Consider the following 20,525-nt stretch of genomic DNA (forward strand, 5'->3'; position numbering starts at 1 on the left):
TGACCAAACCATTATTCCGATTTTTTTCTTGTCGCAAGGGAATTTTGAACACATTCAAATTTTTGGGGGACGTTAGCGACATTGAACGTACCCTGACGTGAATGCAACATTTGCTGCCTTTCTCTGATTGAAATTTGCTGTTGACCATATGGTAATAAATCATCTCATCTTTTCTGCACGGGTGCTTTTATTTGGTCGTGACCTTTGACCTATACTAGCTATCTGGTACGTGGAGATAATTTTTTTTTAGAATCGTAACACACACTCACACACTCGCACGAATAGACCTATGTCACTGCTGCGCTATTTTTACGACAGCCCTCGGGCTACTCAAGTGGTCCTTGAGGGTTAACAAAGTTGCTGATATATTTAATCGAAACTGACTTTCGGTGCGTGAAGTGGACTGGATGCCAGTTCCTGGCAGGGGCGCATAAAAAAACATTCACACCTATGGACAATTTAGCATCTTCAGTTAGCCCATGCAGGCACGGGGAGAACATGCTCACGCAACACATAAGCCATCTGTGCTGCCCACGACTCCACCGTGCTGCCGATTTCAACTCAGATTCAACCTAATGTAGGCTCAAAGTTTTAAAACAAACTTTATTTCGGGATACAACATATATAAATCTTTCTCAATCGTGTTTTATGGGGGTAGACAATCACAAATGTCCTCGCAATCTCGAATTCAGACGTTGCAAATCTTCTCACAGCAAATGCACCTCCTTATTTATTTATTTTTTAATTCTCTAGATGATTTTTTTTATAAGAAAACAAAAACATCAACAAGAAAATAAAAACAAGTGAAGAAAACATGAAGAAGAGTCCAGAGCCTGGAAAAGTCCAGCAGAGTCTTTAGTCTAGCTGCTCTTGCTTTATCCTATTGGAATTGGGTCCTCCTCGTTGAGCCGTCCTCCTCAGTTCCCGCCTCAGAACGTACTCGCTGAACTGGGACGAGTCCACGCCTCCGCCGCAGGAACCGGCGATCTTGAAGCCTCGCTGCTGCAGACGCTCCAGAACCTGAAAGGAGGAAGGGCATGTCAGAAATTCATTGAGAAAAAAGAAAACGCTTTGAAATAAGTTTTTTTTTATAATAAAGTAAACATTTTAATTTAATATTGTTTTTTAATCTGATTCAACGATTAATCGGTTCTTAAAATAATTGTTTGTGAGCAGCTCAAAAATTGAATAATTTGCAGCAAATCCATGTAACTGGTTTCAGAATCGATCAGAAACCGATCTCACTCATGGCTGATCTGTATCGGACTCAAAAAAAAAAAAATCTGATCGGAACACCCCTAATTTAAGTATATATTATGTAAAAAAAAAATTAAAAACTCGTTTTAATGGGGTGAAGGTTTGAACTCCTGTTTCAATGCCATTGTCATATTCAGCTGAATAATTCTTTGTTCAACTTCCCGTAGCTCATGTCATGTGCACATTGTAAGCAAACCATTTCACACTCAAATCATTTTGACGACGTTGCTTTAAGACAAGCCCATCCATACGACCGTATTTTCCGGACTGTTTTTTTCCACGATTTTGAACCAATGCGGCTAATGCAACGGTGCGGCTTTTCTGTGGATATTTCCTTCACCAGTAGGGGCGCTCTATAGTTCAGAAAATTTCAAAGTCTCTTCACAATATGCTTACCGCACAACACACACACAAAAAAAAAACCAACAACTGGAATTTCAACGAGACTCGCATCAAGTCTCTGCCTGGTATTCTCGCCCATTGTTGCCTGTTGTGTGTTGGTGCTGGTGGTGTGTTTGTGTTGGTCTACGTATGTTTGTGAGCGAGCTGCCTCGCAGACGTCCACAGACGTGTCCTGGGGGCCTGTAGGATCACATTCCATCGAAGAGGCCCCAGGGAGCAGTGTGGCTTTCTCTCCAGCACTTGGCTCAGTGTGGGCTGCTCAACCCCCCCCCCCCCCTACCCCCCAGGCCCAAGCCTCCGCCGAAACTACAAAGGTCCCCCATACTGCTGGCAGCCCTCCCCCTTCCCTCCCCTCCCTCTTTTCCTTCACTCCACCCCCCTCCCAGCTCTCCCTGCCTCCATTAGCCGCAGATACAGCATCCACCGCCGGCGTGCTTTAATAACCAAACAGGATTATGGGCCCCGCCTGGGGACAAGCTGCCAGGGAGCGCGCTCAGTTTCTCTCTTGCACTCACTTCAGAGACGGTTTTGTTGTTTTTTTGGGGTGTTTTTCAGACGGTCCAGATCAATGCCAAATCTATTCAAATATGCCTCCACTCCTTCAATAATGTAGAAGATGACAACTGAGAACTTAAGCAGTTGAAAATCTGTTTGCTCACAGACTGGCTGCTTGCTGCCACGCAGGCCTCCGCCAAAGCCATCCGTCAGTTTTCTACCGTGCTTGTCCTCATTTGGGCCATCCCAGCTGGGAAGCCGGGTACACTCTGGACTGGTTGCCAGACTACGGCAGGGCCCAAATACAAAACCAAGTAACTGACAGTAACGATGGAGGAGGGAAACATCTAAAAGAGGCAGGATAGCAGTCCTTGAGGATCGGAGTTTGAGACCGATGATAAAGGTCAGGGGTGCCAACGGCTGGTCCTCAAGAGGCCCTATCCTGCCTCTTTAAGATGTCTCGCTCCTCCAACACATGAGATTAATAATCATCTCATTATCCTTATCAATGATCGGCTGATCATTCGAATCAGGTGTGTTGGGGCAAAGTTGGCTTGCATCAACTGATTAAAAAAAATTAAGTAAATATTCGCTGACCAGTCCAATTGGTTCGTAAAATCTGAACATTTTCTTTTGTGAAGCTTAAAATTCAGAGCATATGGACAATTTGGGATTGAAAAAAAAAGAGTTCTCGATTATCAAAAATATTATTGATTAATTTAATAAACGATTAAATCGTTGCACCTCGAAAGCCAATCGGTAGTAACATAATAATGTCCTAATCACAGAAAATATTTGTCGGAAGAACACTTCTAGACAGTTCCATAAAAACGGCAAATATGATGACCAAAGCCGTTCTTACCTGCACAGAATTGAGGTGGCAGTACCCGTTGAGCGGGAACCGGATGACGTGCGTGGAGTCGTGGTTCCAGCCGGCGTTGACCGAGTTGCACATGACGTCGCCGATCTCGGGAAAGACGTCCTCGATGAGCGCCTTGTCGCCGCTCAGCGTGATCCTCTCGCCCAGGTCGGGCGCCACGCGCACCACCACGCACTCGCAGGGGCGCGACACCCGGCCCAACTCTTGGTCCTGGCGCCAGTGCTCCAGCTCGGACAGCATGGGCTGCAGCTGGAAGTATCTGGCCTCCTCGTACAGCAGGCTGTAGTCCTGCGGGGGGGAAAGCGCACGACACAAGTGAGTGATTGTTATTCCATGTCATCTCGGGGCAACGCTATGTTTAGCATGAAGAACAAGGCTGTATTTATCTATCAGCTTTATCTATGGAATATTTGAGCGAGCAGATGAACAATCTTCAAAATGATATGGCAGTGACGTACTCCACAATTCACCGTTTCGGAGTCGGCATGGATTCTTGAGTTTCTGTACGGCGTGTCCGGCTTTTCTGTCACTCTTCACGCGTGTCAATCATTATAGCACCACTGATTGGTTGTAATTACTCATAGATGAATTTACATAACTACAGGAGTTACATTTTATTCTCGGGCCGAATCTTATGCCATAGAATTATTTTAGCGTGACATTTTTTGAAACAATGTGTAGTTTTTTTTTAAACATCAAAGCCGCTACCTCACTGAGCTGTGAGCAGTTGCGAGTGTTTTAGCAGGTAGTGTTCTCGTCGTGGTTTGTTCAAGGTCGCCGACAGTTTTAATGTTTTGTTTTTATCGCGAGGAAATTTTCGACATGTTCAAAATTCCCTTGCGACAAGAAAAGTAGAGGCGAATACGTATATTAGTTCTGTCAAGGGATAGATTTTAATTTTAACTAATTAATCGCAAAGAATTTTCAGAATTAATTGCGATTAATCACTTTTTTCAACTACTATTTTTTGTGAAGCTTGTAACCGATATTTACTTGAATAACATCTTTGACTTAATGGAAAAATCACCAAATATGAAGTATATTTCAATTCAAAGAGCTTTGTTTGATCCTTGAATACGATCTAAACAGAGTCATCCTCATGGGGATTTTTCTTGGAAACAATTCTCATAACCTCTACAGTACATTTAGTTCTGCCCACAAGCAACACGCTCCAGCAGTGTTGCTTTGCAAGGCCCAGTGGTCACTTGAGCAAGTTAATTCATTCTGAGGCGATGTGCTAAAGATGTACACCTTAATATGGTCCAGGTTTTGCAAAGCATGCAAATTAATTTGGAATAAAACTGAGTTAAAATATTTCACTGAATTAAAAATGTTGAAATTAATCTCCAGAGTTAACACTTTAAATTCAACAGCCCCCCCCCTCTTCTCTCTCACTCTCTCGTATGTGAATAGGTGAATCACCGCAAGAAAAAAAAATAAAAAATCGTACTTTGGAATTCCTCCTCATTTATGAAAATGTTGCATAGGTAGTGTAACATGTTACATTTCAAAGTGTAAAATATTGTAACATAAGCGTAATTAGACAAGACAAATGCGGACGGGGTCACATGGGCGCCACAGTGCTGCTTTAACAAAGAGGACTGCCGGGCCTTCAAGGCAGTGCATTTGAGTTCTCAATGCTGCTCGACTCGGGCCTGTCTTTTGTCTTTGCTTATTTTAGCTGACATACTTTCCACTGATGGAGCCTCAGTGTGGATAATCTATCAGATGATGTGCGTCTTTGCTTTCTCCCAAGGGGCAAGTCAAGTAATTATTGACTGAATGGTACATAAGAGTTAAATGGTAAGAATACTAATGGGTCACATGTCGTGTAATTCACCCTTGGCAAATTATTCGCGTATCGCAACGAAGAATTGTTTGTTACCCGCCTTTCCTATCGTTCATCGTTTGGCCAATGGGACCCTAACTTGGAAGCGCCCTGATGATTGCAGCAATTCCAACATGGCAACATCACCCAAAGGCGCATGTCATTGTGCGCGGCGACGAGCAGAAGCGCTGAGTGGACGATGAGCTTTTCTGTCGGCTTACTTTGAAGTCGTCTGGGATGAGCAGCTTGGACGTCCTGAGGAAGTTGAGGATGTAGCGGAACATGTGTCCGTCCCTGTCAATGAAGTAGTGCTGCTTCAGGCTGTCCAGCACTATGGGCTCGGTGCCATCAAAGAGGCGGCCGATTCTGTTCAGCGACGGGAGACATGTTGGAGGCAAAGACAGTGTCAGCATCTCCACGGAAAATGGCCTCTTGATCTTTGCGTGCATTTACGACGGGGAATTGACTTGTAATAGCTATTTGGTAAACAAATGACAAAATAAATCTCATGGTATCGGCCCATTTTTGAAATTCTGCTCTGTACTTCTGACCCGCTGTTATGCAACAAATTTTCATAGTAACTATCCCAACCTGTACTTCTCCACCAATCACACCATCAGTCGGACTGGGTGAAGATCCAGCTCAATTTCATTCAGACAAGAAATATGGAGCCTTTTAAAGCTATATGATGTCACTTTTGGCGCCCCCTAGGCTCGTGTTCAGTATTACAACAACAGCGGCATTGTTCAGAGCTGAATTTTGGGTATTTAACATCAGGCGTCTTTGTGGGCAGCTACAAGTCCTCGGGAAGATTGATTTGAAGTATGTCGTTTTCTTTATACACCGAAGCCTCTCCGCGATGGTGATGACGATATCAGACGGAATTATCCCAGACAGTAAAACGCAGACGACGGGAGTCCTTCCCTTTTATTGCTTCATTTGTGCTTTGTGTATTTCATGCCAGGCACCTTTTGGGGCAGCTAAGGCTGAGAGACGATGACGATAAAGAAGGCGAAAGGCTGCCGCCGAAACAAGTCAGGTATTTACCAAGCTAAAAAAAAAAATGAATCAACGAGTTTATTTATAAATAAGCGACAGTATAAACTTTATTCAACTAACGCTGAAAGTCGTTGAGTTCATTCGTAGCAATTTTTTTTTTTTTTTTAATTGTTTTTGTGTACATAGTAATTGTGTGATCATTTTCTGCTGCAGAAACACACAATATATTTGGCCAGCTTTTTTCCCCCTTTCTTACAAACTTGAGACAAGAGGTTTCATTAATGATGACGCTAGAACAATTGAGAATACAGCAAGATTTTAGAGAAGCAGATAAACTTCTTAAATAATCAACATTGTGTCATCTCCTCTAGTAATAATAATTTAATTAATATTTTTTATTTTATTTTTTTTTAAGTGCATAATCCAGGTTTACATATGATACATTCACCAGCATATGGAAACACCCGGGGGCAATTGAAATGGTGAAAAAACTCAACTCTATCCTCTTTAATGCATACCGTGCACTTTATTGTGCAGAGGCAAGAAGTAAGTAAGTAGGAGTGGAATAATGAAGCAAAAAGAAAGAAATTGTGAGAGGTCAGGACCAGCTGGTCTCGCTGTGCCCGAGGTGGGCTGCTACTTGCCCTGAGGGCGCGTCGCCCACAGCGACCTCCCAGCCTCCAGATGGCCCTGTGCCCTTTGGCCTTTTTTTACTGCTGCTGTGGCATCTGTCCAAATCAGCACGTTGTCTTTGTCTGCACCCTCCGTGGCGCGCTCAACATCTTCGACTGGATTTACACTGCGGCTCCAAGTGTCCGATTCTGATTTCATGCTTAAATCCGTTATCGATGATATACATTTGGACACGTGCACAGATGCCCAGATAGCACAAAAATAACTCCACTTGCATCAAGCCTGGGCAGTGACAACGCCGAAGTAAACAATAATTCATAAATAATCTAAATATTACAATTGTGTCAGCTGGGTGGAATTAATTGTTGCTTAATTGCTTCTTGAAGCAATGGAAGCACAATGAGGGCTGTATGGAAACATGAGTTAAGAACATTTAAATGTTCTTCTCATCACTTTTAAGAGCATGATCCAATTGAGACATGAGACAGTAAACGGGGCAGCATGAGACTCACTGAAAATTAAATTCAATTTAAATCAACTTTGGATGGTGATTTGACCAAATGTTCTTGATCTACTAAATAAACACACACTTGTCTTTTTCTTTAAATGTTTATAGGCATGTTTCGAACTCCCGCCAACTTTGTACAAAGCAGAATAACGCAGCCTGGAGGAGTCGACTTCTCATACCTAACTTGAATAATCAAATAAAGATTTATTCCAACTACTCCGACCAATATGGATTTTCTGAGATATGACTTTTCGCTGTAATCTGTTAAAAAAATAATGGGATTGATATTTTTTTTCGGAACTTTCCGAGCTCCTGTCTCCACATAATGTCATCTTGTCCTTGTTTAGACAGAAAACTGGTTGAGTGTGAACAAACAGCGCCTCCGCTGGTTGCAACCAGGTAGTGCACTTTCCAAATTGTACATCAAATCAAACAACACAGGAAAACTCACCGGGATTCGGGGAATTTGGTGAGTGTGGCCAGGCTGCTGGTGTACATGTGTCCGCCCACGTCGATGTGCACCGGCGCGTTGGACTTGGTGAGCTGCGCCGGTGTGGGGATGCCCTGGTTGCTCAACGGAGACACCGGCGAGCGCGTGATCATGGGCCGCGACATACTGGAGCGATTGTCCTGTTAACACACATTCCGCTTGCCGTTCATTAGTTCATCCTTCCACTTTCTGCAGCGCTCCTCTTGAGGGTAGAAGAGGAGGTGCAGCCTAAGCAACCTCGACACAGGAAGGCCGGAACCGAGCTTCAAACCCAGAACCTCAGAACTGTGAGGCAGTGGTGCTCACCACAGGTAGATCAGCTGCCGGTGACAAGTAAGTCTTTTTTAAGATGTACTTTTTGTTTCATACAATGCTGTTGACGCACACACTCCACACAGGAAGGCCTGAACCGAGATTCTAACCCAGAACCTTTCAAACGTGAGGCCGACATGATGCCCGCTACATCACTGTGCTCTCTACTTTTTGCTACATATGATGACTAATTCTTGCGGTTCACATGCAGCTGTCTGCATGGCATCTCTGGATTCACGCAAAATCCCGAGTCACAATTCAAACCCAGAACCTCTCCAATGCAAGGCAAACCTGCGAACCACAAAACCACTACGCTGCCTCGGAAAAGTAAAAAAATGCTAACCACTATGACCGCTCTGCTGCCTCTCATTCGTTAATGTGCAAAAATAAGACAATGAAATAAGTTCCCAGATCGACCTTGACCTGAATGTTGCCAGTATCCACAAGCACTCAACCCCTGCAGGGCAAAAAGCAAATTGTTTTTTTTTTTTTTAGAGGGGAAGCGAGGGAGGGGGGGGGGGGGGTTACGGTCTAATCATGTAAGACTGCCCCCTCTTACCCTAAAAACACCATTAGCTGCACACTAAATAGGACACAAAGTTGACAAGTCGCGGTAATAACTAAATCGCCCAAAACAAACCAACCAACAGCATCATGCGTAAAATCCCCCCCCCCACCCCAGAGAAAAGCTGCATTTACCTGCGCCGGCATGACGCTGGTGGGCGAGGAGGTCACCGAGTGGTCATTCTGCTTGAGCGAGGCGGCGGGCAGCGGCTCCCCGCGCACGGCGTACATGAGCGACGTCTCCCGGCACTCGGCCGCCCGCATCGGCGCTCGTTTGAGCGGAGCGTGCGCCGCCGCCTCGTCCGCGGAGGTGATTGGCCGCGGCCGCTTCCTCGCCTTCTGATGCGTCAGGTCCATGATATCCGTCTCGTCCATTTTCTTTTTTCTTGTTTGTTTTGTTTGCTGTCACGAGGTTTGATTTGTTGTCCCGTTTCGTCCGTTCGCGTCTTTTTCGTCGGCTCGAATGCGAGGAGGAGGACGCGCGGGGAGAGCGTGGCTGTCAGGCGGAGCAGCTCGCTCGCAATGGCTGGGAGAAGTCAAAGCCCCCGACAACATTAGCATCGCAGCGCCCGCGGCTCTTCGAGGCTGTCGCTCTTTCAGCGGCGGCAGGTACGAGTGTCGCATTTTCACGGGCAAACCAATCCTGTTTCTATACTCGCTTTTTTTTTTTAATCCCAACCCTTTTTTTGGGGGGGGGGCCGGGTCTGAACCCCCACACCCACCCACCTTTTTCTTGTATGGCTGACCTGTGCCCCCTCTCATCTTTTTTTTTGTTCTGCCCCTCCTCGCGATGATGCTTCACTGACACCCGCCCGCGTGCGCGCACACAAGCGTATTACTGGGATGAAGCTTGCATTTGAAGCAGGAGTTCAGAACATTTAGAGACGTACTGAAAGTATGAATGGTGATAAACGCGGGATGGTCATTTGGCAATACAAGTATAGTATACATAAAAAAAATAAACAAGTAAGACAAATATTTTTATTTTTACAATTCATTTCTGTTACTCGTTATGTGCTTTTTTGGGGGGGGGCGTGTGTTGCTAGGCTACTAGCTAGTTACTACTAGCTACTACTACTGTTATTGGATGTATATTATATATATGCGTATTAACTGCATGAGTGTGTTCACCCTTTCATCAATTATAAAGTCATCCATTATCTTCATTAATGCCAAGTTAATTCAAGTACTTTTGTACCCCTACACTGCTTTAATATGCCTCACAACGATACAAAAATTAAATTTTCATTAAAAAAAAGTTTTTCTTGCACTTTTTAAAGAAAAATAATAAAGGGAGGGGGGTATTGAAAACACATATTTGGAATGTACATCCGAAACTGCCCTAGAGAATGTTGTTGGCCACTTTGTTTAGTCTTTTTTTATGCAGACCAATGTAATTAGTAATTGCCTGCACTATATTTCACTAAATTGTATGAACTACTGTTTCCATGTCAGTGTTACAAACTTATCGTATAGTGTGACTTAAGCACAGTGTTACCATAGCAACAAAGAAATAAGTGTTCATGAATTGTTTGGTATAATTTATGTACCAATGAAACGGGTACTCTGATAAATATATTGTGTTCATTTCTATATGTTTATGGATGGATTATTAATATTCTTCCTAATTGGGTTGGATTTTTGGATACTCTTAATAGCCCCTAATTGTGAATGTGACCTCTAGATAAGCCCTGTGATTCCGCGATCCGAGTGAAGATAACCAGTGCAGATTATGAACGAAAATGAACACATTCTTATTCATCAACAACTGGGAAAAAAAGTCTTATTTTTATGGTACAGCCAGTCATCATGAAGTGCTTCGAGAGGCTGGTTCTCCAGCACATCAGGGACTTCCTCCCACTCTGGACCCCTACCAGTTTGCATACCGGGCTAACAGATCCACTGAGGACGCCATCGACACTGTTCTGCATGTTGTGCTGGGCCACCTGGAACGACAGCAGAGCTATGCAAGGATGCTCTTTGTGGACTAGAGCTCGGCATTCAACACGATCATCCCAGACATCCTCGTCGCCAAACTGGACATTCTCGGCCTCCCTGCCCTCACACGCATCTGGATTAAGGACTTTCTGACCAACAGACCCCAGACTGTGTTGCTCGGCCCCTACACGTCCTCCACCCGTACGCTGAGCACCGGTTCCCCTCAAGGATGCGTGCTGAGCCCTCTCCTATACGCCCTCTACACCTACGACTGCAGCCCGGCCCACGGTAACAACACCATCGTCAAGTTTGCTGACGACGCGACAGTGGTCGGTCTGATCTCGGAAGGTGACGAGACAGCCTACACAGAGGAGGTCCGGAGACTGACGGCTTGGTGCGAGGACAACAGACTGCAACTCAACATTGCAAAAACAAAGGAGATCGTCGTCGACTTCAGGAGGAACAAGACGGTGCCGCCCGCGCTCCGCATCGAAGGCATGTGTGTGGAGAGGGTCCACACGTTCAAGTTCCTGGGAGTACAGATCTCCGATGACCTTTCTTGGACTCACAACACCACAGCAGTGGTAAAGAAGGTCCACCAGCGTCTGCACTTCCTGAGAGTCCTCAGGAAATTCAACCTGGACAGGAAGCTGCTGCTGGCCTTCTACCACTCGTCCATTGAGAGCCTGCTGACGTACTGCGTCTCCACCTGGTACGGCGGCTGCACTGAGGCGGACAGAGTGAGGCTCCAGAGGACGGTCAAAACGGCGAAAAGGATTATTGGCTGCCCTCTCCCCTCACTGTCGGACGTCTACACCGCCCGGTGCCTCAGAAGGGCTCTCAACATCGTCAAAGACAACACCCACCCAAACTCACACCTGTTCGACCTGATGCCCTCTGGCAGGCGCTACAGGTGCATCAAATCAAGGACCAATAGACTGAGAAACAGTTTCTTCCCAAGAGCCATCTCCATTCTGAACTCACACACACACACACACGACCACCCGTACCTTGCAGAACAGCAACGTGATGTGTTTTTATATATCCTATTCAGTATTATTTTCCATTGCACTAACTATTCTCTTATTTATCTAATTTATATATTTATCTGAATTATTGTTGTATTGCACTGGAGAGGGGAGCTCTCTAATCTCGTTTCACACTTGAGTACAATGACAATAAAGGCATTTCTGATTCTGATTCTGATTATATACAACACTGGCATGGAAACAGGAGTTCAGAACATTTCAAGAGACGCACCGAAAATGTGGATGAATGAATGAGGGTGGCCATTTGTTCATTATTTTAATGCTTTATTTATACTTTAACTTATACTTGATATGACGTTACTACTTTGTCGTTTGAGATGGGATGACGTGTCTGAATGTTCTGAGCCCGCTTACATTTTCTTTTTTTGTGAAACAATATGTAAATATGTCCACTTCACTTCTAAAGATGGAAATGTATCTACACATGATACAAATAACGAAAATATTCGATTCTATATGAATAAAATGCAGCCAAGCCACCAAGCAGTTGGTTTTTTTGTTCGTTTTTTTTTCCCCTCCCCAAATTGCAGCCTCTGCCTTTTCCAAAATTGCCTTTTACTTCATTGCGATGTCGATTTGAATTCGATGAATTGTTCAGGACTCCTTAAAAGTCTCCTGGCCTGTCGCACTGAAAATGCAGGGAGGGTGGGCGAGGCGTGCGGTGCGGCAGGGGGGGAGTACACCAATTTTAATAACACTCCGATTGAAATTAATTAGTTCAAACAGTGGCCTTAAAACATGCGCACTGGCTCGTCTTGCTGGCAGTGTGAGTTTCACACCTAAGACTACCCAATTAGCAATTAAGCTTGCCTTTGAGTGCGGGCCCGCAATGTGCTGTGTGATCCCGGTCTGATTTGCATGCCATTTGTGCACGCGCTGATAAGCAGGCAGGCGGCAGCCATGCATAGTTTTAAAATTCAACTCCAGGATCCCTCGCAGAAGGCAGAGGGGAGCTGCGGGGCAAATGAGAGAGAGGCAGAGAGAAATCACATGGCTGCTCTTCAAAAGGCGACCTGTGTAAGGCAGCCGGCAAAGTGCGTGGGATCACACTCAGAATGCAGGTAATTTGTTCCCTGACTAATTTGCGGGGATGATGCTGCCTGCGTGCGAGTTGGAGAGCAACGAGTGCGCCCGTGGAGAGTTAAGTTCTGAAAACGGCTCGGTGGAATTGGATTTCCTCAAAGCCTTGTCATCGCAAAGGTGGATTGAGTGTAAAATCTGTGAGGCATTATGGAAAATAGCAGGCTGAAAGGGAAGTGGATGCCGGGTGGGCGGGAGCAAGTAGCAATGTGGCGCAATGTGCTGTTGAGTCGGCGGAGGTACACAGACGCTTGCGTGTGCGTTACATGCACTGATGATGTCCACCTCGCATTTAAGTGGCTCATCAACCGATACGTTTGTCAGATAATTCCCCACACACATGCTGATAATCCGGACACAATTGAGCTTTCCCTCCTTTTTATCAAACTCAGAAAAGACCCAAAAAGGACAAGGATAACTTGATACTGCAATTTAAGCTAACAGTTAGCCTAGCTTCTTCTGTTGTTTCGACGAGCACTACAGCGACAGCAGCGCTTTATTCTTCTTTGTATTTTCCCGCAGATTGCATGCTCTGCGATGCTGTGCTCCCTCCACAGGTCACTCTTGGTACTACAACAGACAACTGGTTTGGTGTTGCGTTGGCAGTGTGTTTTGGGTCATGAAGCTTCTCCCGGTGCGTTTACGCATTTATTTGTAACTTGCTCGATTAAACGGCTTTGTTGAATGCGACTTGCATCATGAGTTACATCGTCAAAGACTAGTGAGTCCCAAAGCTGGTTGTCTTCGAACTCTCAAAATTAGAAGAAAGATTGCAGATTAACGCATGGGAATTGAGCATTTTTCTTTCTGTACATAGTTGACCCTTAAAAAAAAAAGCCTGAAGGTCCCAGATTCAGAAAACGGATTTCATCCATGTGGGTGCTAATTAGCACAAGTGATGCTTATTTGTAGAAAGAAAATGCATAAGACTCTTAGTCATGAACCAAATAATTCACTCGTAATATATTTTGGATTGATGATCTTTGTAGTGAATTTCAATTTCTGTAACCGATTTTTCACGAAACATTTGGTGCGGTTACTCAATGTTCTTCATTCTTTATTTACTACTCATGGTGAAAACTGTTAACCATTTCCTCGATATTTTATTAGAAGAGCATAAAACTCCAGCAGCATGACTTCATGCTTCATTTTTCAATACGACGATAAGGCAACAACTATGCTACCACTCCTGCAGTCTTCTGAATTCGCCGGACTTGATGGCGTTTGCTGAATGAGACTTACTGTTTCGACACTAAAAGTTTCCAGAACTTGTTTCAAAACACATTTGGTGGAATCTGCTTGTTTATCCCACTCGTGGAATCACGTTGCTCCATAGTTAATGGAACAAATCAGAACCAGAACCATTCAAACGGAAAAGCCACACCAGGCCTTCTGTTAATTCCTCTTATGTACCACGGCGTTGGCCTCAACTTCCTGTCTGCCGCAGCAATCGCAGAATGTGGGATCAACATCGTGGAGCTTTTGCATGTTTCAATTAGCATTTCAGATCCGAGCATTAAGATTCAGTGGAAACTGAGGCAGACTGCTATTTACATAATCTGGATGGGGTTGTCTCAGTTTTGCTGCCCCGCGGCCATTTTGTCTCAAATGTCCACGCCGCACAGACGACTAACTGCACACGTTGCGCTCGCTTAAGCCAAAAGCCGCAACCCAATACGCTATCACGTTGTTTACTGTTCTGCTGCTAAACTGTTGCCATCAAACTTTTCCTTGTTTGATGTGGGGACGAATCTGCGCCGCATCACTCTGAGGCATGTTTGTCACATTTCCCATGGATAACGTAACTCAAATATGAGAAACAGAAACTCTTGAGTTTGATGTTCACCGATGATGTCAGTTCCGCACCACTGCAAACCGCCGGCATAAACGTATCGTTGAACCCCATATTGCTCTGACCGAGTCAATTAAAAATGTTGAGCTATACCTAATAAGGTATCGGCCTTCCTGTGCGGAGTTTGCATTTTCTCCCCGTGCCTGTGTGGGTTTTCTCCGGGTAATCCAGTTTCCTCGCACCCCCCCCCCCAAAAAAAAAACAAGCATGTTTGGTTGATTGAACACTAAATTGCCCCCGAGGTGTGAATATGAGCGCGGATGGTTGTTTGTCTTTGCATGCCCTGCGATTGGTTGGCAACCAGTTCAGGGTGTGCCCCGTCTACTGCCCGAAGACAACTGGGATAGGCTCCAGCACGCCCGTGACACGCTTGAGGAGAAGCGGATCGGATAATGGATGGATGGATAAAGTGATTAATTGAACATTTTAATGAAACAAGTTTAAATAAAAAAGTGATTAGAAAAAAAACGACACCAATGAACTTGACCTTATACAAAGTGTGCTATGATATCGGCAATCATGGGGTACATTGAGCTATCTTATGATATGCTGTCTTACATTATGTTGTTATGCTATACGGCTTCTTATGTTACATGTAGGTGAGGCGAGGTGATGATCTGCATCCGCTTAACTGGCCCTTTAAGAGTCTTCTCTCCATTGTGCTGTACTGTCATGAGTTACAAGTGAGCCTGCAAAGATGCTGTGTGGTTTTCGAACAGCGCCATCAAGTGGCCTCTTCTGACGTCACACAGCATCTCTCTCTCTCGCGCTCTCTCTTTTTTTAATACTTCAAATTCCAAGTATATTCCATACTAGGTGTCTCGAGCCTTTTTAAAATATTTTTCATTTACTATTTTTTGGGTTTGAAGTCATAAACAGCCGTGGCGTGCAGCGTTTGGTTCGAGTGTTCTTTTACATTAAGAGGAATGTGTCCAGACTTGATCAACTATGCTGGATCACAAAAGGACCATTTTGACGCACGACGCCACGAGCGAGGCGTCGGAAAAGAGAAAGATGGAAAAATTGAATACATGTTTTGGTTATTTTTTCTGGGACAATTCGCTTGTTTCTACGGTTTTTTTAAGGTACACCATGTCTTCTTCTTCAAAGAGAATGAAGGGAAAAGTGCCCGGGGCGTTATGACTCCACAATGGCGTCTTTCAAATCGAAGCTGTGGGCCAGCCAGGAAGTCCGCCTGCGTTCTTGACACCCGATAAAACGGTTTGAAATGGTCTTGAGAAGGCTTTGGAGCTAGTTAAGAGCAAGTTTAGCGAGCGACATTGAGGAGGGGGCGCGTGGACGCGGAGCTGGTCGACGCGCGTTTTTTGAGTGGGGGAAGGGGGGGGGGGTGAGTGGAGGTGCAAGCCGGATTTTTTTCGCTATACATATTATGACACAACCCGGCGGTGTGCTCGCTCATTTCGCTCGTAGTCGATGTTAATAAAGCCCGTGAAAGTGCGGAAACGCCAGGAAGTGCTTAAACGTGGTTCGCAAAGCGCGCCGGCACATACGTAAAAGCTGCCCCCCCCCTCCGCGACGCCCTCGATCGGAAGCGGGAAGAAATCGGCGCTTACCTGGTGGAATAAAGTTGCCTTTTCCCCTCTGCTTTAAAAAACAACAAACAAACAAATTCTTCGGCTATCTGCCTCTTCACTTGCCACCGCCAGCGAGAAATGGAATAGCTTGGCTAAGGTAGACAGAAGAAAATGGAGAGAATAGTTGCTCCGGGGCTCCCCAAGCCCTCAAGGCAAAGATCAGGATACAATTAGCGAATGTCTCTCTGCCTCCCAGTGTAAAAAAAAAAGAAGAAAAAAGAAAAAAAAAACGATCAACCCTCGTTTCTCTCCTTCTCTCTTTTTTTCGTTTAATACAATCAAAAAGAGAAATCTGTTTCTTTCCCGTAAATTTAAAAGAGCCTGGCGTCTCACAGCAGCTGATGTTAATCGTTATGATTAGTTTTGATGTAACGTTGCCCGGGGCCAGTGGATGGAGTGTTTCTTTTTTGCCAGTCAGGGGGAGAAAAAAAAACAGCACTTGATGATAATTATATAGATTGCTGCTGCTTTGATTTTCTTCTTCTTTCTCTCTTAGAAAAACACACTATCAAACACAACTGCTCCACTCACTCACTTGTTGAATGGCTTCTGCTATGAAGAGAATGACTTGTTCGCTATTAAGTTTGCTTTTTTCCCCGAACTCTTTCCCCCCTGCAATCAAGTCTGAATCAGTGCCCGAGGCTTTTGTGTGTGTGTGTGTGTGTGTGTGTGTGTGTATGTTTGTGTCTGTGAGAGAGAGAGAGCTCATTTCAAATGTTCAGCCATGCATGCTCTCAGCAGCAAGATGGAGGCAAAGTGAATTACTTTTTAATAAGTCTTCTGTTCTTTAGGAACAAGAACTGAATCTCTGTACAGTAGGCTGCGTTTGTAATGGATGTTGCGACACAGTGCAAAAGTGTTTCGCATGTCTGCCTCACAGTTCTGAGGTTCGGGATTCGAATCTGTGGAGCCAACATGCATGCTAGTTTCACTGAAGTCTCTAAATTGTCCATCGGTGACAATGTGAGGATGAACGGCTGTTTCTGCTGATAGGCTGAAATTCTGTTCGCTTTTTGCCACTTGCTGTCAACTGAAAATGACATCACAGTTTCTCAAGCGACAACCAATCACTTCAACTTGCGAATGACAATAATTATAATAAGTATAAGTGTAAGTAAATATATATATTTTTTTTTAAATGAAAATATTTTTTTCCGTCTGTTATTTACAGTACTGGAATAGTTGCCAGCCCATCACAGGGCACATATGGACAAACCTGAATAAATTTTCAAGAATTTTAGTTTCCATCCCTGTGCCAGGTTTGGAGACTCGCCCTAAAACAACTGCGCAGAGCTGAATCAAGCACCTTACCGCAGTCTTTTGAGAACCTTTTGTCACCTCAAATAAGTTTCCTTTGCTTGCCTGAAATGCATATGATGTTATTTACGGACGGGCACAGATATGCCGAGCCTTACCCGTCCCACCCAGAAAATACGCCAGACCTTCATGTCCCACATAGGGAAAGTAACGGAGGCTTAAAGTGTTGTTCAAAAGTTATTTGCCCTCGAGCTTTGTGGCTGGCACATGATTCAGCGGAGGCTCAAATGTGGAGGCTGCACGCACATGTATACACACATTTTTATGCCATTAGTCTGACAAACCCTAGTGAGCAGAGCGCGCCCGCAGGCCACCACAATCCCATACGTTAGCCATTTTCTAACCAAATGGAGCTCATTCATAACGGGGGTGGGGGGGGGCCTGGCACGTCAATGTTGAAAATATGCATCGGACGCGGATTAGGATTTCCTGGCAGCTTCATGCCCAAAGTTGCCAAAAGCCGGAGTTGTAACCATGTTGTGGGAGAAGAGGAAGAAGTGGATTCTTCTCCGAGAACGGCGGCTGTGTGGTACTTTGGTGAACGCGCTTCCCAGATTGGTTGCAGATGTGGGCTCGCTCCGAGCAGACAGAGTGATATCATCTCGTTATAAATACACTCACATGAGAAACAGACTTTTTTTTTTTCTCAGCCAAAAACATTGAAAATACAACTTTGCTCTATTTCTCAACGCTGGGTTGAAACTTATTTAGGGATGGAGCCCATATAGCTCAGGCTTGTCCTGAATTATTTGCTCTCGGCCCTGACTGCTGGGGATTTCCCATCATGCACCAGGCTGCCCTCTCCTTTTTCCATCTGTTTCCATTCAAACGCCGCCATGGCTTGTATAAACGGCGTCATCGCTCTTTCTTGGGGGGCTTTTGCCATTAGCGAGGCTGCCATCACTTTGCGTGGACGGAGTTTTTGCATCAAGCCTCGGTGATATCAAACAGAAAACGTATAGCGATGGGATAGTTGAACCTCCAAACCGGGTACATAATTGTTGTTGTCCCAAAACTGAGACGCTGGTTCAACTACTGCAGCAACACTGGCCACGCCCCTCTAATGGCCCGTAGTTATGTACGGGAGTGGGATGCATGAGACGAAGCTTGTGTGTGTGTGTGTGTGTGTGTGCGCGCGCGCCCTGCAGGTTTGCACACTTTTACCCACAATAGCTGATCAAATGTTAGTTTTGGCAGATTCCCATCCATTTTCTTATAGGGGATCGCTCCCTTGTGGCGCACAATGTTATGAGCAGGGAAAAAAATTGGAATGTGTTTTTTTAATGGGAAAAATAGTGTTCTTCACTATTATACAACCTAATAAACTATAGTGATCATTAAACAATTTATTTTCTAGTGCTGGTCTTCCTGCTGTGCATGCCTTGGCCACCTGGGGGCAGCAAAAAAGCCAATTCCTGCCTGGATGCTGAAGCCAATCATATTGCAATTTAAAAAAAAAAAAAGAAATGAACTGTAATTAAAATTCCCAAACTCTCATAACCCAGGCCTTGACTCATTAAAGGTTGGGACGCACTGGCGAAGAATCACCTTTTACAGACATCCGATAATCGTGAAAACGGGAAGGATGCAAACCGGGTTCAGAATGGGCCTGATTGTCGGTATGCGCACGCTCCAAATTAGCTCGGCCTAAAATAAACACTGGAAGTGTTACAGTTACACGGCAGAAGGTGCACTTTTTGTTGCCATTCATTTGGCAGGTAAGCAACCCGAGGGCATTTCTTGTTGTCTCTTTGTTCATGCAAACGATGGCATGTGGGCAGACGTGTGTGTGTGTTGCGAACGTTAGCACAACAGGCCCAGTCCACATGACGCTTCTTTCAAGTTGTGCTAGCCAGCGGTTGTACAAAGTCGTCATTTGAACTCAACATGGCCTCCTAAACACCATAGGAAGCGCTGACCTAAATTTCCACACTCAATTCGAAAGCGTTCTCTTCATTTTATGGAGCTGCACCGCTTCCGACATGTGTCGAAGGATGTCAGATTAATCGTCCAATCAGATTCCAGCCTCGATGGGTTGCCATGTCAATCTGATCTGCCCAAGGGCCTTGAAAATCTGTAGCGATGGTTGTCAGTGTTTCGCAAACCTTAATTGAGCCAAGGCTCAAATTCTACTCAGGAAAAATATCGTCTACCAGACAACAATAATAATCATCTTGTCTCGATTTATTCACCAATTCGGTGTGAAATATAATTCATATGATATACTCACCATGGCTTCTTTTCTTGCATGAGAAGGTCAACAGGTGCAGCCACAGGTTTATTGTACCTTCTCTCGTCAAAGGAAAAAAACGATTGTTCTGCCTCTCACTGTATGCCGCTGGCGTAGAGAGTTGAAAAATGTTTTTTTTTAACAATAAGTATGAATTTTCGGACAAAATCATATTTCTCACAGCACCCCTGATCAACAATGGGACTGTTTCTTTAACCTGCTTCTTTTTTGTTTTGTTTTTTTTGTATTGAAGGTTTTGTCGCCCCCCCCCCCCCCACTTCAGCTTGTATCGCCTTCCATTTCATCTGTGACCCCAATGAGGGTGATCATGATATAAAATGGATGGATGGAGGTTGACGAGCATCCCCTTTCATCACCGACAGTGGACAGAGGAGTCAGTGACAGTGAGCGGAAGAAAGACAGGAGGGGGGGGTGGCTGCTCGCTGGGAGGCTCCAATAAAATGTAATCCTGTTATATGCTCCCCACTTGAGGCCTACAACAATAATAAAGATTTCCCTAATAACGCAGACCAAAAGCCCAAATGGAACACAAGTCCCGCGGTCAAGTGGCACGCGTGTACATACATCCTCTCATTAGCTTCGGCGAGAGGCCTCCGAGATGTGGGCGCGATGGCGAGGCAAGAGTTAAGTCAAACAAATGTGTTTCATCAAACCGCACTTTGCGCTGCTCTGCATAAAGGAATTGCAGGAGGAATGAACGTGGAGCGGGGTGGGAAGTTGGAAGCCCCGAGGAAACCAATCAGCACCTCCCTTCCTGTGTCAAAAACACCATGGTCTCAGGTGTGTGCCACCGGATGGGATTGTTTGTGTTGCAATCACTCTTTTGCACATAAACAGTCTGGATTTACACTGCAGGCCCAGGTGCCCAAAATCGCATTCGTTCTTTTTTTTTTCAGGTCTGTTCGTTATAAATGAGACAGCCTGCAGGCACAGATGCCCAAATTTCACGGAAGTCACGCCACGACCGTCATTGGGTAGGGACAACGCACAAGTAAAATGATAATACAGTGTTCCCGGCCCATTTACTCGCAGGTTCACTCATTCGCTTATTTTGGGGAGGAGCGTTTTTATATAT

At 44.9% G+C, this 20,525-nt stretch overlaps 1 protein-coding gene and 2 long non-coding RNA genes across 4 annotated transcripts in view; 2 read left to right on the top strand and 1 right to left on the bottom strand.

Moving 5' to 3' along the window:
- On the bottom strand, positions 1-16,424 carry kctd1 (potassium channel tetramerization domain containing 1). 2 transcript variants are annotated; one of them, XM_088311353.1, is made up of 5 exons: positions 15,862-16,424; positions 7,454-7,632; positions 5,084-5,228; positions 3,017-3,322; positions 1-1,020 (listed from the first exon to the last, which is right to left on the bottom strand). In XM_088311353.1, the coding sequence occupies exons 2-5, from the start codon at positions 7,615-7,617 to the stop codon at positions 856-858; spliced, it is 780 nt and encodes a 259-aa protein (XP_088167479.1). In that variant the 5' UTR covers positions 7,618-7,632; positions 15,862-16,424; the 3' UTR covers positions 1-855. The 2 variants fall into 2 exon arrangements, with proteins under 2 accessions (XP_088167479.1, XP_088167478.1); XM_088311352.1 differs by lacking the exon at positions 15,862-16,424 and adding an exon at positions 8,504-9,475.
- Positions 12,707-20,525, top strand: part of LOC148326379 (uncharacterized) — a 12,097-nt gene continuing 4,278 nt past the window's right edge. The window contains exon 1 of the long non-coding RNA XR_015846176.1: positions 12,707-13,069. This is a non-coding gene — a long non-coding RNA (uncharacterized LOC148326379). The remainder of the gene's footprint in view (positions 13,070-20,525) is intronic.
- The window catches only part of LOC148326380 (uncharacterized), a 1,367-nt gene continuing 820 nt past the window's right edge, over positions 19,979-20,525 (top strand). The window contains exons 1-2 of the long non-coding RNA XR_015846174.1: positions 19,979-20,230; positions 20,347-20,424. This is a non-coding gene — a long non-coding RNA (uncharacterized LOC148326380). The remainder of the gene's footprint in view (positions 20,231-20,346; positions 20,425-20,525) is intronic.

Source organism: Idiotropiscis lumnitzeri, chromosome 12, assembly GCF_059441095.1.
Source record: "Idiotropiscis lumnitzeri isolate Australia: NSW breed Sydney's pygmy pipehorse chromosome 12, RoL_Ilum_1.0, whole genome shotgun sequence".
Lineage (NCBI taxonomy): Eukaryota > Metazoa > Chordata > Actinopteri > Syngnathiformes > Syngnathidae > Idiotropiscis > Idiotropiscis lumnitzeri.

What these genes read in the sequence shown, in the direction of transcription:
- kctd1 (XM_088311352.1), bottom strand. Translation starts at nt 8,743, where the DNA reads ATGGACGAGACGGATATCATGGACCTGACGCATCAGAAGGCGAGGAAG. An exon ending in ACCAAATTCCCCGAATCCCG is followed by an intron (nt 5,229 to 7,453) that starts GTGAGTTTTCCT and finishes GTCGCTGAACAG; the next exon opens with AATCGGCCGCCTCTTTGATG. An exon ending in TCATCCCAGACGACTTCAAA is followed by an intron (nt 3,323 to 5,083) that starts GTAAGCCGACAG and finishes TCCCCCCCGCAG; the next exon opens with GACTACAGCCTGCTGTACGA.